Below are 17823 nucleotides of genomic sequence, written 5' to 3'. Positions count from 1 at the left end.
CCAAACACTAGATGGCACAAAAGTCAAGAAAGCTCAGAATTAAAATACTAACCTGCGAAGACTACTCGATACTGTGCAACCAAGAGCCAAACCTGGTCTAGAGAGCGTGTGGGAATGTGTCCTTGGTGTAACAGAGATTTTTTCAGTACCTTCACTCTTCAGATTTGGTCTGTTAGAGAAAGACAATGGATTTAATCACTACGGGAGAAAAGTTCTGATATTCAGAGGCATGTTTGTTTTTACCTTTCCATATTCTGCACACCCTGCATTGAAAAATAAAACAGGCTGTCTCTTTGAAATAGTCAAGTGAGTACACTGGATGATTGCTTTGCATGAAACTCACTATATCAATATTTATTTACCTAAAGATTAAATAAAAATATTGTAAGAACACGGGATTTAAACACTGCATTGTTCATGGAGTCCATTACCACCTATATTTGTATAAACATTTTAGACAGCCAGCAAGCAGAAACAGTGAAACTGCCAAGCCATGTTGATTCTCTCAAGAGACTTCGCAGAATAAACAGGTACTCAAGTTTGAAAGCAAGTGTGTTTATTCTGAAACTGTCAGTAAAATTTGTGTGGGCTTAACACTGTGTAACGCTGGTGACTGCCTTGGGCACGTCAGTAAAGCATTCCCATTTAGTGAGTAATCGCCCATTTATAATGTTGGATTTTTCTTGTACGGTTAAGCAGAATCAGTATTTCTGTTGCATTTAATTTCTACATAAAAATAGCATAAACCTGGGAACCAATTCATTCCTCACTCCTGAACAGCCACTGGGCTTGATTTTATGAAGAAAATCGGGAATGTTCAATGGATTTCAATCACATAAAAAAGCTCCCATATTAAATTATTTCACCAAGTGAAGTATTAGCCTTGATTAGCCTTGTATTAAAAAAAGAAAAATTGATTAGGCCAGATAAAAGCTAGGGCAACGATTAATTCTAAAACATGTTTTCTAGAAAGCGACACGCAGAATGGAAAATATAAAAGCAGTATTTCACATCCCAGTGCAGCATCTTTGTTTGTGGTAGAAATGATCTGCAATTCAAAGGACATGATGGTACTGGTAATATCTCATATCAAGTGGGCAGGACGTCAGTGCAGCAGGGAAAATGAAAATCTCAGATATAGAGCTACATAATCAGAGATTAGTGTGGATTACATCTGTTCTTGCAGGATAACATTTTATCACAGGGCCTATTTACATAGATACATATGTAGTTGGATATCTATAGCAAAAGTATTCCAGCTTTCACTGTGCTAGTATAATCTTTTTAGATTACAATGAAAAAAGTCCCAATTTAGTCCTTATTTTTTATTTTTGTATTTATGTTTGCATTGCCCGATATGTATAAGTAATTGGTACATTTTAAATAGATTTTTATCTTGTGTTAGTGTCATGAAAAATGCTCTGAAAAAATTTAATTCACTGATGAGCTGTGAAATGTACATTGTTATATGGACGTGTCACGATTAAGTACAATTGCAGTAATTTACAAATGTATATTTTCTAACAGTATATGTGGGTGATTTTTAAAGAAATTGAACACAACAGCATGGCAAGTTACAGTGTGCTACTTTGCAATTTCAGCTCAAAATGGGCTCACCACTCACAAATGACTCAGTAATTTATTACCTCACCGGATTGTCCAGTGATTTACTGTAATGTCTATCCCAAGCCCTGATTAATATAATAATGAAATATGATCTCCCCTCCCAGGCAAAAGGATTATATTTAGGCTTCGAATTAATGAGCTACAACATGATTACATAGGGTTCCAGGAGGAAGGCCTGTTTGTCATGCCGAGATTAAATTTTTTGACAGATGACTCAGGTAGAAGGAATTGTGGGTAGATTAAATAGCATTCATGGAAATGATATAGACCAGAATTGCTTTGCCTGTATAAAAATACCAACTCCAGGAAGACACCAGAATGTGAATGAGAACACAGAATATAGCAGTGCATGCTTACTCTATATTACTCTTCCAGATTCATTGGTTATTTTTTGTTAATTGTATCCACCTTTGTGAAACGAATTTCTTTACATCCATAAAAAAAAATCTTCCAGGTTCTTTAGTAGCATTCTGAAAAGACACTAAGTTTCAACTGATAGTTTCACAGAAAATGCTGCATAATTATTAGATAAATACTAAAACTTAAATGGTGAACAATTTAAAACAGCTCATGTCAGATCATTAAAAAGCTGTTGCTAACTTCTGCTGAAATTTATTCTAGGGAAGGTCTGTCTTTACGAGATCTTTGCCACAGAAACTAGTTCAAATGGTACTAGTGTAGCACCTGTGCACCTTCTCTTGTACATATAACTTAAGTGTTTAAGCATTTGTTTAGTGCGGAAAACCTCTTACCTATTACTGAATAGCTGCAAAACATGCCAGAACAACGAATACAATCAGTTTCTAAACCTGATTTGTGGGAATTTGGCACATTACAAGGGAAAGGGCATTGTTATCCCAGAATAAGAAATAGGTCGCTAGCTCAGTTGTTAACTAGGACACTGGCAACCAGTCTGATCCAACAGCCACGAGCACACGTTTGGTGTTGTTTGTATCCTACATTCTTTTAACAAGCATTAAATATTTGAAAAAGAGGCAACTCGCCTTATTCACGTAGTAAAAGAAATAAACGGAGAGCTACCGTTTGAAACGCGAACACTCAGACACAACAAGCTTACTTTTGATTTTGCCAGCCTTTCGAAGAATAAACTTTGAATTTTTTAATAATGTTTTACACGGCCGTGGAGGCGCGCTGCGCAAACAACCTCTTTTTTTTTTTGCAGAAAAATTTCACAAACCCCACAAATGTTCCTGCGGGCTAACTGCAGAACTGCACCGCAGCACGTTCACCCAAGTCAGCTGAGCGCGGACGACTGCCACGTGTTCCGGCTGGTCATATGACTGATCGTGTCTTTCTGTTCGCCATAGGAGGTGAAAGATGGCGGAGAGGGAAGAGCGGAGGGGTCTTCTAGATGAAGATAATTCTGAAGTTGCAGATCCTTCCCTCTCTGATGACAGAGATGGCAGTGGTCCAGGAAGACGGATGCCGTCTATCTGTGATCCTAGCACACTACTGCACAGAATTGTGGTTCTGATCTTCATGTGCTTTTTAGGATTCGGTGAGTCCGGTGTATGATTTTCGTTTCGAAAGCGACTTAAGACTTTGGTCTGAGTCCCAACACATCACATACATTGCATGATATGTTAAGTTTTTTAAAAATTAAGGCGTTAAATTACGCTTACGAGAGACGTGAGAGTTTAAAGGGCTAAAGTCCACTGATTGGATAATCTAGTTTGCTTACAAATAAAACAACTGGTAATTTGATTGACTGAAAATGTAATTATAACAACAGTAAATTTCGATGGCAAACTTAAGTGGGCAGCAAAATAACCTGTTAACACGGTAAACGCTTATTTAAGTCCAATTTACGTATTATTCTGCCCTGTAAAAAAAGTTGGAGGTGTTAAGTCTCTGCTCACAAACAAGACAACAAGCAGTCGCGACAAAACCGTGCAGACTCACCGCCCTTCAAGTCCTATCATTAAAGTGATTAACGTGCACACTGTTATGCAGATACAACGGGGCTCAGAGTACTCTTCATTGTTTAAGGTACCTCTTAAAAATTCATAAGCCACCTTACCCTTTTCAGCCTTTAAGGAGCACAAAACAAACAGATCCAACCACTTTGGTTCAGTTAATTAAGGAATCAAAAGTGAAACCAAGAAAACCTGGAATGTAAACCAAAATGATCAGGATTGTGAAACACTGGACTGTTGTGAATCCCCAATGCTGTGCTGGTGAAGCAGGAGGTGTTGACACTGCTGTTCTTGCCCTGTGCATGGCTGGAGAGAGCTTAAGTGTTTAGTCTTTGGGAATCCATCCCTGCAGAAAAAGCCTGGTGAAGGTGTTCCAGTAAACCTGCACTCCTGTGCTTTCGTACAAATTGTAGGCTGGAGAACTGCAGAGCTCAACTGTTGACCTTGCACAAATCTAGGTGCACTGCTCTTGTGGTAAAACTAGGCTGCAGTTTCACTAAGCGCAGCCTTCTTTCACATCTCATAAGTGCTCTGTGGCGTTTCATAACGGGTGCCCTTTTCAAATGGCCCTGTCCTCATCTCAGGAGAGGAGTCGAGTTCAGTAATATAATATTATTATTATTAATAATAATAATAATAATAATAATAATATTATTAAGTGCTTACACTTATATAGTGTTTTCTGGACACTCCACTCAAAGCGCTTTACAGGTAATGGGGACTCCCCTCCACCACCACCAATGTGCAGCATCCACCTGGATGATGCGACGGCAGCCATAGTGCGCCAGAACGCTCACCACACATCAGCTATCAGTGGGGAGGAGAGCAGAGTAATGAAGCCAATTCATAGATGGGGATTATTAGGAGGCCATGATTGGTAAGGGCCAATGGGATATTTGGCCAGGACGCCGGGTTACTCTTTTCGAGAGAGACCCTGGGATTTTAATGACCACAGTCAGGTCCTCGGTTTTACGTCTCATCCGAAGGACGGCGCCTGTTTACAGTATAATGTCCCCGTCACTATACTGGGGCATTAGGACCCACGTGGACCGCAGGATGAGCGCCCCCTGCTGGCCCCACTAACACCTCTCATATAGAATGCCAGTCAGGAATAGACCTTTTTGCTCTTCAAATTAAGAGCACAATCTGACGGATCAAGCCTTTTTCTTGCAGGTAGCTACTTTTGCTATGATAATCCAGCAGCACTTCAGACTCAGGTCATACAGGTAAGTTTTTGTATTGGGGGGGAAATTGCCTCTCTGTGCCCATGTCCAGTGTTGTTGAATATGTGTGGATTTAGCAAATTACAGGAGTTCTAAGTAGAGAGAGTGGTTGTATTTACAAGGGTGATAAAGGTAGCAGTATTGTATTGGTATGTTTTTTTTCTATTCTGAAGTTTTTGGCTGTATGGTATTAAATTCAATTAAAGTTTTTCAAAGCCGACAAAGACCAAGATGTCACTTTTCACTTGATATGAAACACGATTGTGTCTCTAATCCCTGAGAGCCAGAGTATTTTTCAATAACTCAGTTCCTGGAGGATGTGGTGTCTTCTGTTTTTTTGTTCATGCCACGTTCTCTTGTTACATGGTTGGTCTCTATTTAATTAGCTGCACAATTATAAACCTTCTATTCAGGCTCTGAGCTTAATTACAGGTAACTGTTCCCTTAATGAAGTGAATATCTTGTGCAGTCAATTGTAAAGACCTCGAGAAAAATCCTATATATATCTAATTCAGAAAATAATTAGGTTGTTTAATTGACTACTCAGGTCAACACAAACACCAGAAGAAACAAGACCCTCCAGCAACTGAATTTAAGACCCCTTAATTTACACTGATGAAGCCCAAAAATGTTACCTTATCCTTGTAATTAGTAACATCAAGTAATTAAGATACGAATTAGAAAGGAAGGCAGAGGACTTGCTGATTTATCCCCATCCCTGGTTCAGAGTATGGAAAGAAACTCTGGACTGTAAAGTTTTTAAAGGTCCTAGTTGATTTCAAATATATTTTGTAGATTGAAATTAAATCATTTTGGCTAATTCAATTTGCTTGAGTCTGTAAATCTGGGCAACTCCAATCCACTCCATTACTGACGTTTGCTACAACTAACTCCTTAATTTAATTGATAATTAGCTAGATCAATAGAGCAAAGAACTGGTTGCAGGAGATTGCAGATTGAGTAGCCTTGATCTATAGTCCCATCTGCTGATAGGATGGGATTTCATTGTATAAACTGCAGGTATCGTTACCATGGGTGTTGTCATTCATGTAACCCTCCAGCATTCACTTAGGCTGTTTTCAGAAAATTATTTAACCACATTAAATAGTATAAAGGGCCTAAATAGATTTGCTGTCTCTCGGGGCAAGCCTTATTTCTAAATAGATTTTGCTTTGTCCTATTGAAAAAAGAACTGATGCCAATTTTATTTAAGCAAATATCAGACAATATGATTATAATAAAGTCAATAGACCATCAAATGTTATACTTTTCATTAAGGTTTGTTGGCAGAAAATCAAGTACCTGACCAGTGTCTGTGGCGTAACGTTTTTGTTCCACAAAGTGTTTAAACATACTCACCCCTTCTAGTTCTGACTGGAAGTCAAAGCAAAGCAAACAGTCACATGGAGAAGATTACACAGTTGCCACATTTTCTTTTTAACTGTTCTGATCCATGTAATTCAGCTAACACTAAAAAGGATAAAAGAATCATTTGAGTTTGATGGACTTGACAGCTTCTGCTGTATTTGCACAAGCAGAAATGGGTTCCTCCAAGTACCTGAATAATAGAGGTGGAAATTTAGCTTAGTTCTCCATTATACTGTTATATGTGCTAACATTAGCCGACATTCTCTGATCATCAGATTTACAGATTTGTTCTGCCGAAGTCTTTGCTTTTAATCGGGTCAACATTAATTTTGTTAAATGAGCATCCTACCTTTTCTACAGACACCTTTTATGGTAACCAAGCATATTGCCCTTTCATTTTACCCTCATCTCCACAGTTTATCCCTGGTGTTCTGGGTACATTCCATGCTGGGTTTGCACAATCTAGCCTAACTAAATTGTGAAGTGTTTCTTAAACGTATATTAACATTCAGGTGTTCTGCCATATTGGGTTCATTAATGTGCATTGTCTTTGCACTTCAGGTTGTCCATGTGTGATGAGTGAGTAGTTCAGTGGAGAAGTAGATGTCCTAGTTAGTGGAATGCTGTTACCCATTACAAAGAACACCAGAAGTGTTCTAAATCAATCAACCAGTCTCCAACCATGCTCCAGATTATTTTCATTGACTTGTAGATTGTATATCCTGTACTGCATTTTTACCTTGGTCTCTTTAATGCTCTGTCAAGTTGCAGATGCATGTACTCAAGCTTTATAAAACAGGATAATCCATTAATTAGGTGTAATAGCTTAGTCCATGTTTACATCTCCACGATACTTCTCTTGTGATTGTTAGGGCCTGTGAGTGCTTGGTAACTCATGATTGAGATGTTTTGATCTACTTTAAGAACTAAAGCGGTCAATTCTGATTTCAGCAACCACGAGGTTTTCAAATTATGATGCTTTATACGTCTTAAGTAATTTTGTTTTGATATGGTATTCATTTATCTTCCTGGCAGGATATGCAACTCAACACTTCTAAGTTCATGCAGTTGTATGCATGGTATTCCTGGCCGAATGTTGTGCTCTGCTTCTTTGGAGGCTTTTTGTTGGACAGGGTTTTCGGTATCAGGTAGGTGCTGAGGTTCAATGCATGTTTTCAGAGTGAATCTCAATGCGCTCAGACCATATAAAAAAAAGAACGGTGATGTTTTGTATAATTTGCACAAAGGACTGAATTCAAAATGATATTTTGAATCGTCTCCAGCCTTATATGCCCTGAATAACTTTCCTGTAAAAGTTGGTTATAATATTCTCATCTATTGATGGTGATTGCAGCTTTTAGCCTGGGGGGTTTCAGTCACCATGCTTCTGACTCCTCCCAGCCGCGAACCGGAAACAGTGGGGAATTCCACCATGGCTTAAGGCTGGCCTCCCGCTGCAGGAGAATTCAACATGACCCCGTTCAGCATAGATTAACACCACCATAGTGGGGCTATTGCTATTGCAGTGTGCCTCTGAATAAGATTCAAATCTCTTATGTTGCACAGTCCCCAGAACTGAGCCACACAGCAAGTGTCCAGGCTGCTGGTCTAGCATATTGCACAGAGAAGAGGTTAAATTAAGCGAACAGGGTAACAGTTTGATTTACATCACTATATAAGAGGCTTGGAATGAGCCTTGCCTCTTCTTTCTGTAAAATATATATTTTTTTCATTTTTTGCACAGTAAAACTTTTCCTCCTTAATGTGTCCTTTTCAGGTTAGGTACAATAATCTTTAGTCTCTTCGTCTGCTTTGGACAGGTAAGTACTTGTGATATTTTTCTCCAGCTAAAGAGTAAGATTAATCCTCTATCGATGAAGTTTCAATATTTCTCAAAGATGTCATAATGTGTAATTTACAAAATTAAAACCATGTTTGGCTTTTATTGATTTTGAACAATGTTAGGATTATAAAACCCTTCCTTTTAAATATTATCCAGAAGATGCGTATTTGTTTTTTTAACTTTTTAACAGTTTTTACTGTTGCTTGACTTTTGATATGAATTGTCCAAATCATCCCTAGGTTATTTTTGCAGCAGGTGCATTATGTAATGCCTTTTGGTTGATGGAACTTGGAAGGTTTGTGTTTGGGTAAGTGTCTCCTTCAAATGTACTATGACGTATCATATCCATTCCCACACTATGCAAATATAGTTTTGCTCTTATTTTGGTTGTTCAGGATTGGTGGCGAGTCCCTGGCTGTTGCTCAGAACACGTATGCTGTCAGCTGGTTTAAAGGAAAGGAGCTGAACTTGGTCTTCGGTCTCCAGTTAAGCATGGCACGACTAGTAAGTGGACTAGGAAGAAAAATGTTTATATCCTAAGACTGAGGGATAGAATGCAAGTAAATTGATTTTTGTTCTAAAACGAAGACGGGTAGATCTTAATTTCACATCCCACTGCATGCACAAAGAATGCTGGAATTTTCATGTTCATCTTGCGCGATAGATGTTATGTATGATATGACGTGGAAATATAGTCATGCGATTTCCCCCTAGGGCACCTTGGGAAATGAGATTTTCCACTGTCTCAATAAATTGTCCTTTAAAATACTATAATAAAAACATTATAATCTTTGAGATATAATAAAATTGTCATCAGTAATGCATGCATGTCAGCATGTGATACAGTTGAAGAGGATAAACCTGCAGCTTTCAGGCATCTTGGTAAAATTGCGTTCTGTGATTTGCATAGCTTTATACTTCACAAAATGTGTTAGAAAATGAGGGTTATAAGTCATCTTTTTTAAGATAGTTTTGCAGTGTGCTTTCACCATAATGTTTAATTGTGCTTAATTAGTCAGGTGTCTGAAAAGTTCCTGTCGTTTGACCTCTAGGGCAGCACGGTAAACATGAACATCATGGGATGGATCTACTCGAGGATAGCGGCCCTGGTGGGATCTTCAGGCCACACCACACTGGGCATTACTCTGATGATAGGTGGGCCCACCCAGTCTGTTGCTGGCTAATGGAGCTTCATGATCTTTTCTGAACTTCTTTTGCTTTTTTTGGGCAAGAATGGTTTCAATAGTCCTATTGTCAAATAATCCAGAAATGCCTAAGTTAAAATCTTTTGAAAGGGGGATCTTAAGCTGCTAAATTTTAAGCTGCAGGCCTTGCGTTTTGGTTGGGTGCTCAAAAAAAAATCCTTAGTCTAGTCAAATAGAGTAACACTGTGTCATTGTTGTATCGGCATTGCCAAGTTTTTGTAACTTTATCCCGTTTATATGTACATGTTCTGGACAAATTGTCGTAAGCAGTTTCATTTTGCAATACAGTTCAGCTTCCATTTCCTTGGCTGCATGTGACTAAATACCAGCACTGATGGTGGGTTAGGGTTTCAAAGGCTTTATGTTTTTATAGATGTAAAGGAAACCTGAAAGTACATTTTAGTCCAGTACCTGTAAGTAATACACTTTGTTATAGGAACCTTAGATAATCCTTACATTGTTGAATATGACAATGATCATTCTTAGTTTTTGAAATTCGACTCAATCAACATTTTTAATTGTAATTAGCTTGCAACCTGAAATTTTCTCACTCCAGTACAGATATTGTTTTTTGATGTATTCAACTTTTTTCAAGACCTACTGCTGTGTAAGGTTTCACTTCTAATGAGAGATACAGTACTAACATACTGCTATGATGCAGATGTCAGGTCAAGAAATGGCATTGCATAGTTCTGTTGATACTTTCTGCATGGTCCAGGTATTGTCATACTTGACTTATTTCCTGTCCTTCTGTGAGTGACCAGAAATGAAAAAATTAAGTGATTTCTTGCCTTTAGATTGACCTATGCTGCTCTTTATTTTTTAGGTTCTGCCACTTGTATTTTTTCTTTAATTTGTGCACTGATCCTGGGTTACCTAGACAAGAGAGCCGAGAGAATCTTAAACAAAGAGCAGGGTAAAACCGGTGAGTCCTGTTCTTTAACAAAGAGTCGGAACTGTGGTTTTTCACATGACAGCAATGATCAGCTACTCTAGAAGTTTCTTGGTCTCGGCTTTGAGAGCTGGAAAGCCCAAGTTCCTTCATCTTGATGGTCACAGTTTACGGAATAATAGTCGGGTGAATACAGACAGGACAAATATTGGAATGCTAGTCAGAGCCTCATGAACCATATTGTTCTCAGAATGTCCCCACTTGGTGTGGTGCCTTATACTTAACCTTTAATCTGAAGTTATCAACAATATGTTTTATTGCATATATTATGTGCAGAACATGTCTTCATAAATTAACTGCAGTCTGAATTTGTACATCTTCTTGCAGGTTCCCTGCACTTAATATTAGGTAGTCCAGGATTTCTCATGATTAGAGTTGGTATTTTTTTTTTAAGAATGCTTGAAATGTTTTCTTGGTAAAGCCTCAGGTTGTTTCTGTTTTTTCTTTAGGTGAAGTTATTAAGCTGACAGATGTGAAAGATTTCTCACTTTCCCTGTGGCTCATTTTCCTGATATGTGTTGGTTATTATGTAGCAGTCTTTCCATTCATTGGACTTGGCCAGTAAGTGTACACAAAACTTTAGAAATAGCATAAACTAAACAGCTGTGTTTAATGGAAAAAGTACTATTTGAATTTTGACAGATAAAGCTTGGACAGAAGACATCTGCCATTTTGTTTTCGTGATAGTGAACAGAGGCAGCTCCTACTGATATTACGTAGCAACCTAGTGATGAAGGACTTTTGTTAAATTAATTTGATAAATGAAAAGGATATTCAGAACTAGGTTCCAGCTTTAAGCTTCTGTAGAATACTAATAGAAAGCAGTAATTAGAGTTGCTTTCAACAGGATAAATCAATTTATATCTGTAAGTTAATGTAGTCAAGCCTATTTATATCCCATTCATATACCAATTAGATTTTGAATAGTCATTTGTCCAGCCCAATTTCAATAGATTTTCTAACATTTTTTCTTAGGGTCTTCTTCATTGAAAAGTTCAACTTTTCTCCAGCTCAAGCCAGAGCAATTAACAGGCAAGTTCCCATTCTAGACTACATCTGTGTTAATGTATATTGGTAAAATATACCTCATTTGGAGCATTTTAATAAAAATCTGGGCCTCATTTGGCATGCAGCAAGGTTCAGTGTGGTGGTGTTGACCTCTCACAAACTAGTCTTTGCTTCATTAGAGTTAATTTGTCTGTTTTTTGAACAAGTAATGATTCCTGGCTTTAATTTTTCCACAGCATTGTATACATCATCTCAGCCCCTGCATCTCCCATTTTGGGGTTTTTGGTGGACAGAGTTGGGAAGAATGTGATCTGGGTTCTGTGCGCTGTATTGACCACTCTTGCGGCACATCTGATGCTTGCTTTTACCTTCTGGAACCCCTGGATAGCAATGGTAACACTTCCTGACATTTGTTCATGCAGAATAGCTGCAGTGTGGTGTCGGAGACATGTACAGTATGTATTAAGTGTAGTGCCTCATTAAACAAAAGCATCTGCTGGCATAAACTCGTTGACCTTCTATGCATGTTGAAAAGATGTTGCAGATCATTGAGTGTTTATTTTGCCATGAAATATTAGTGACACTGCCTTCAGTATGTAAACATTGGTATTATAGGGATTAAGAAGTGGTTTTCTTCTAGGATTTTAGTGATATTGGCAAAGCAATATGTCAAAAGACTTGGGAATGTGGTGCTGTACTTAGTGAGGTTGCCCTGGTTATTAAAATTACAGATCGGAAAATTTTAAAGGTTTTAATCTTCACTAATTGGTAAATGCCAGAGACATTTTTTGTTTTTCTTCTTAAGCGGTGACTTGCAAATGTTCGTTTTTGTTCTCCCTTCTCTCTTAGTGTTTACTGGGACTGTCGTATTCACTTCTTGCTTGCGCATTGTGGCCAATGGTGGCTTTTGTTGTTCCAGAACATCAACTGGGAACTGCCTATGGCTTGTAAGTGATTCAGATGAAGTGAACATATGGAGATGCAGCACAGCATTTAAAACTGTCTGCCTTTTCTATTAGAGCTGAACATAAAAACAAGCATGGTTATATGTTTTGCTTAATTGAAGCTGGAATAACAGTTATCGGTTGATTTGTTCTTATTTACCATTGAGATTCAGTACAGAAGATGGCAATAACTTTTCACTTCTGTTCCTCTCTTTTCAGCATGCAGTCCATCCAGAATTTAGGACTTGCCCTAATTTCTATTGCTGCTGGATCCATACTGGACAGTCGGGGATATTTGTTTCTTGAAGTCTTCTTCAGTTCCTGCGTTTGTTGTAAGCACTGTGGAATGAACTATGGAATAGTTCCATATGGAGCCATATGGAACTATGGCACTGTGGAATTTTAAGGTTTTCTACATTCAAAAATGTAGAATTACTTTTCTGTAATATGTAGAGTGGTTAGATGGAACACATTTTCTGCTCTAATGTCTAATTGGAATGTCTTTTACAGAGCAATTGCAAAGGTCACTGTTGAATTCTTCTCTCCTCTTTTTAGTGGCATTGATAGCTGTGGTGGTACTGTACTTCGTAGATTTTCTCAGAGGTAAGACAGTGAAGCTTGACACAAGCATTTTATGTCTTCTTTATCACTGTGATTATGGTTTAAAATATATATTTTTTAATTCTAGGAGGAGAACTTAATCTATCAGCATCCCAGAGAGGAAAACTTAAAGAGGTTTCGGCAGCTGAGTAAGTAGAAAGCATGAGGTTGAGTTGAAATCTTGTAGTAAAGTAAGAAGGTCTGTGTTGATAGTTTAAACTTTTCAAGTACCCCCACTTTGCCTGTGACCATAAACTCTGGGATTATCGATCTTTTTGCACTTGTTCAAAGGCACAGTTAATCAGTCACTATTGCTAGGATAATCTGGCATGAGTACACGGCATATGTTTGACTTGTAGGCTTAGCATTTTATAGCAATGGTTCTCAAACATCTGTTTTTCTGCTATTGATCCTTATACTTTGCTAAAAAAGTTTTTCAAACACAACACAGCTGGGAGGGTGTTTTAAAATGGTGTGAGGTTTTTCAAGTGTTTTGTTCTTTCCTTTCACTAAATACAAGTAAACTGAGTTCAGGATGCTCTGGGGTTCTGCACAACATTAGTCAGAGTTGGAATATTGTTGCCATTCTGTTTTGGTTTTTATCCCACTTCACTGTTTTGACAACTTGTCTTTGACCATTGTGTGCCTGTGTGATCCCTAAATATTTTGTAACACATGGCAGTGCTTGCCTCATTTTGTCTAACCTGCATGCTTTCCGCACTCACAAATTTTCTCGAATAACTTTCACTATACTGTAATGTCTTACAGGTGAGGATATTGGGTAGCATCCTGAAGTAAACTTCCAGTGGTCACCAAGTCCTCAAGCTGAAGAATCAATTCTCAATTACATTCTCACCTTGGGCATTACCACAAACACTGACACAATCATTTTCTACAGCTAACCTGTGTGTGACTGAAATAATACTACAGAAATTCTGTAGGCTTTTGTGTTTAAGGTGATGGTATATGGGGGTAAATTACCTTTTAACATTAGTCTATTCATGTGAAGCGTGTACATAATCAAATGGTGTTTTTTACTGTAAAGGTTTTTGCAAAATTTTCACTCTGTATATATTCGTTTGAATATAAAATCAGATTTATATAGCATTTCAAATTTAGAGCATTATAAGAGTAATTTTTGTATTGCTGCTTCAATGTGTTTTAAAGGCTGCTACATTTAATGTTACAGAAATGCGTCACTATAGCAAATGTTGCCTCGAAAATCTTTTTAAATTGTAGTCTGCAGAGCAGCTTCTGGACCAGTGCACTTTGGTTTAACAGATTTTACATTTCCTTAATGCTCGCATTCTTTTACTAATGTAATTTTGAGAAGGATGAGTATCCTGAAGCTTCTTTCAGTCTGACATCTGTGACCCTGCTGGGCACTCGCGTCCACATGAGATCAAATCCTGCTGCGTATGTAATCTTTGTACTTCTGCAGTGTATTCATGAAGTAAAATAAACGTTTTGTTTCCTATTCAGTTTGTCTTGTTTGTTTTGACTAACATGGGGAAACATTTGTAATGAACTATTGAATGCTCCTGTCCATAAGATTTTTCCCTTAGCTAATTACTCTTGGAAATATATAGATAAATATTCTGGTTTTGAATGCAATTCCTATCTTTTCAGAACTGAGAAAAGAGTGCACGTGCACCAGCAGAAAGATGAGGACTTAGCCCGATTGAAGCCCATGTCAGCTTTTGGACTGAGAAACCGTTATCTTTCCAGGCTTGGTGCACAGGTAAGCATTTAGTGATAACTGTGACAGCTTGGTAGACTTCTTTGAAAAAGCAATTTTTTTGTGTTCAGCATTCTGGCAGTGGTTGCTCGGAACAGAGTTGGTGTTGACCGCAGGAACCACATTTCTCCTTGACTTCACTGCAAGGGTGTAGATGTACAACAGCTGCAGGGGTCTCTATTGTATAGGTTTTCCAGCACAGGCTTACTTAGACAAAAAGTAACGCCTACATTTACTGCTGGATTGGCTTGGAAGACTTTTTAAAATGTAAATTTGATCCTTTTTATACATCTTTAAAATTGAGCACTAATTTGTGATGTCTCCTACCCCCCCTTCCTTGTTTTAAATTTCTTCAGCTGTAGTGTTCTTAGTCATTTTTGGTTTTTGTCTGCAGCTGCCTGACCACTATTGTACCCACCTGTCTTCATTAGCACACAGGAGTGTCCTTAAATAGTTGTTACTTTTACAACTACCTAAGCCAAAGTCTTTGAAAGGAGGCTTGGATTGAAGTCCTGATCAGAAAATTTCATTCTGTACTGTGTTTACTGTAACTTGGTGTTTTGGGAATTATTCTTCTGTGATGCACCTTAAAGGTGAGATTTTAAAAACCCTGTGATCTGTAGAATATTTTTTTTTTCTTGTGGGTGCTTTTTTAATAACCCATAAGTGATTGATTGTACTTTTTTACATTTAGGTTAATATTTCTTCATTTACACTGTGATAACTTTGTTCAAATTGTCTACAGCAGATAATTTGGCCTTGGACGTATGGGTTAATTAATGTATTTGTGTCATTAGTTTGCTTTCAAAAAAAAAATATTTTGAATTTATAAGCATAAGGATGGCAAGCGTGAAAAGCACCTATGCAAGATGAAACTCTTCAATACTGCAGTTGTGCATGGTCTTCGGTAAAGATGAGTTACAAACTCAAAGGCATTGCTTTTTTTGGCTTAAACCTAGACTGTTTGCAAACATACTTACAGTATATCTAGGTAACATTTGTTATGCATCTCAAGTCTTGAAGTGTGACCATACATTATCCAGTGTGTGAATCAACCTGTCCTACTTGGATTCAGCTTCACTAAGATATTGACACTGTAAATGAATTTTAATTGTTTACTTACTGCAATACACTCCCAACACATGAAGTTCTGATAATTTTATTTTAGGTATCCTTACTGTCAGTAGTGCTAAACATACTTGAATATTAGCTGAATCCCATACCTCTGCATGTTTTTTTTAAATGTTGATTGGTATCGGAAAGCCCGTTCATTTAAAGGAATGTAAACATCAGTAGGCTGTGTTTTTTGGAGTATGAAATTTGCTTTAATTCATGAGAAGAATATTTTTTGTACATGCAAATTTGTCATTCTGGTCCATTATTCCCAAGCTTCAAATAAAGTTTCTTCATACTGCCGTTGCTGTCAAGTTGACTTTATACATGTAACAACGCTAGTTTTGCAAGGCCAAATTTTATAACTGATCTTAATTGCAGAAATGGCAAATAAGTCTAGTACACTGATTTGTTTGAAGTACTCCTGTGCATTATTTTAATAGGATGGCTCAGAAGGTTCTAATAAAACTGCAGTACAACTGTTTATACTTAAATATTCAAACACCAAAAAAAGCTTATGCAGTGTAATTTTCTCTGAACAAGATTATCAAAGTCACCCTTTCCCCATTAAATTTTGCCTGCAAAAGACAAAGCCTAAATAATGGCTTTTGTCATGTATTTAACTTGGAAAACTATTGCAAGTCTGCTTTGAGGAAGCATCTTATACAATTCAGAAATTCCTTTCAGGACATTAAAAAGGAACTGCGTCGCTACTTCAATATTTTGGGGTTCGAATTGGCATCGACGAGTGTGTATCAAACCACAATGAAATGTACACAGTAACGTGTAAAGCCTCCAATTTACATCACAAAATAGACTAAATTTCATGTTTCGCTTAACTCTGCGGATCACGTTGGAACATTTGTGGTGATGTGTCTGCTGTGCAGGGTGTATATGTTCACCTGTACATCACATTACATTAGTTTTTACTAGTGTAGAGTGACTAGTGAGCAGGAAGGGGTATATCACCTTGTGATTTCTCGCAAACTCTGGCTCTCACCCATGAAGAGATCATGGATTTGCAATAAAATGGCAACTATACAGTACTTCAACAAAGTTCAGAGTTTTGTGTTTAATTCGGAATTTTTAAAATTGTGTTACCGTCAATTGTTTAGTTACCAAGATTTAATAACCGGTCTGAGAAGTTGGGACTGCAGCTCCCATTTAAAACTGGATAAACTCTCCAGAGCGCGTGAAATAAAGCATAAAGCAAGACATTATCAGAATTATTTTTGGTTGCTGAAGTGTCCTGATAAAACCGTGTTCACCCCCGTCTTTATTTTCGAAAGCTGAATTCTTTACATCCAACTGTACTCGGTGTTGACCTGACTATCCTCTAATTGAATAGCAAAGAAAATCTGTTCATGCAAGCCATTTTTTCCAGTCAATTTAAAGCATTTTAATAATCTAGTACTTCCATCTCTGCCTGTCGTTTCACAGTGTCCACTCTGTTTGCTTGGTTGCCTTTATCTCTGATTTGCAGTCCATGTGTTCTTGGCAACAAAATCCGACAGGTGTCTAATGTTTTGTGTGCTTCTCTCCCGAAGTTCTTATTTCCGGTTTGTTGTTGCCTTGGGCTGGCTTATTACTTTTGACAGCCGGGTGTACTTTATTTCTGCCTAGCTGAGCAAGAAGGCGACCTCTCTGGCTGTCTGTCGATGTAAAATAAAGAATCGGATTGATGCAGCTGTTAAAACTCACGATCGGTCTCCAGATTTTATACGAAAGCATGACAAAATTAAGAACAGTGCAATCTTCAGTGAAGTCCACACGAACGATTAAGTAGATCATGCGGGTAATGTGAAAAGGCACAAAACAAAGCACAAAAAGGAGGGATACCACCGTGATGGTCCGAACAGATTTTCGGCGGATTTCCTTTCCAACGTTAATTTTTTCTTCAGCCCTCCATAATGTCTTAATCATTAAACAGTTGCAAGCGCATATGATGAGGAAGGGTATCAGAAAACCCGTGATGGTCAGAACCACACCGTAGGGGAAGTATGCCTGGAAGTTATCGGGGCTGGTCAAGTCATAGCACACAGTCATGTTGTTAATAACGCCTGAACGGGCAAAGACAACCGTCGGTAAGAGCTCTGTAGTCACAAAGATCCAGGTTGCTGCTGAGGCGAGAATTGCGAGTTTTTTCGTCCGGTAAGGCATGGACCTCAAAGGAAAGCACACTCCCAGGAAGCGGTGGACGCTGATGCACATCAAGAAGTTGATGCTGCAGTACAGGTTAGTGTAAAAAAAGAAACGCACCGCCTTA

At 38.0% G+C, this 17823-nt stretch overlaps 2 protein-coding genes across 5 annotated transcripts in view; both read left to right on the top strand.

Annotated features, from left to right (window-relative positions):
* Positions 1-2936: 2936 nt before the first annotated feature.
* mfsd1 (major facilitator superfamily domain containing 1) lies at positions 2937-15860 on the top strand. Of its 3 annotated transcripts, none has more exons than XM_069197736.1 (17): positions 2937-3145; positions 4737-4789; positions 7190-7302; positions 7932-7974; positions 8237-8304; positions 8393-8501; positions 9050-9152; positions 10029-10127; positions 10604-10715; positions 11130-11186; positions 11399-11555; positions 12012-12109; positions 12326-12438; positions 12662-12709; positions 12795-12855; positions 14336-14447; positions 14816-15860. In XM_069197736.1, exons 1-17 carry the CDS (start codon positions 2965-2967, stop codon positions 14873-14875), a joined length of 1587 nt encoding a protein of 528 aa, XP_069053837.1. In that variant the 5' UTR covers positions 2937-2964; the 3' UTR covers positions 14876-15860. The 3 variants fall into 3 exon arrangements, with proteins under 3 accessions (XP_069053837.1, XP_015216457.1, XP_006637674.1); XM_015360971.2 differs by having other exon boundaries at positions 2938-3145; positions 14839-15860; XM_006637611.3 differs by lacking the exons at positions 14336-14447; positions 14816-15860 and adding an exon at positions 13475-14183 and having other exon boundaries at positions 2938-3145.
* Positions 15861-17700: 1840 nt separating this feature from the next.
* The window catches only part of schip1 (schwannomin interacting protein 1), a 253101-nt gene continuing 252978 nt past the window's right edge, over positions 17701-17823 (top strand). For both annotated transcript variants that reach the window (XM_015361001.2, XM_015360999.2), the window contains exon 1: positions 17701-17792. In XM_015361001.2, the coding sequence (XP_015216487.1) occupies positions 17716-17792 (77 nt within the window). In that variant the 5' untranslated portion in view covers positions 17701-17715. The remainder of the gene's footprint in view (positions 17793-17823) is intronic.

Source organism: Lepisosteus oculatus, chromosome 13 (genome assembly GCF_040954835.1).
Source record: "Lepisosteus oculatus isolate fLepOcu1 chromosome 13, fLepOcu1.hap2, whole genome shotgun sequence".
NCBI classification, from domain to species: domain Eukaryota; kingdom Metazoa; phylum Chordata; class Actinopteri; order Semionotiformes; family Lepisosteidae; genus Lepisosteus; species Lepisosteus oculatus.
Note: the sequence above shows the minus strand (reverse complement) of the source record. Positions and strands in the feature narration are given on the sequence as shown.

Coding starts and splice junctions, on each gene's coding strand:
- mfsd1 (XM_069197736.1), top strand. CDS start 2,965: ATGGCGGAGAGGGAAGAGCGGAGGGGTCTTCTAGATGAAGATAATTCT. Junction 3,146..4,736: donor CATGTGCTTTTTAGGATTCG/GTGAGTCCGGTG, acceptor TTTTTCTTGCAG/GTAGCTACTTTTGCTATGAT. Junction 7,303..7,931: donor GACAGGGTTTTCGGTATCAG/GTAGGTGCTGAG, acceptor TGTCCTTTTCAG/GTTAGGTACAATAATCTTTA.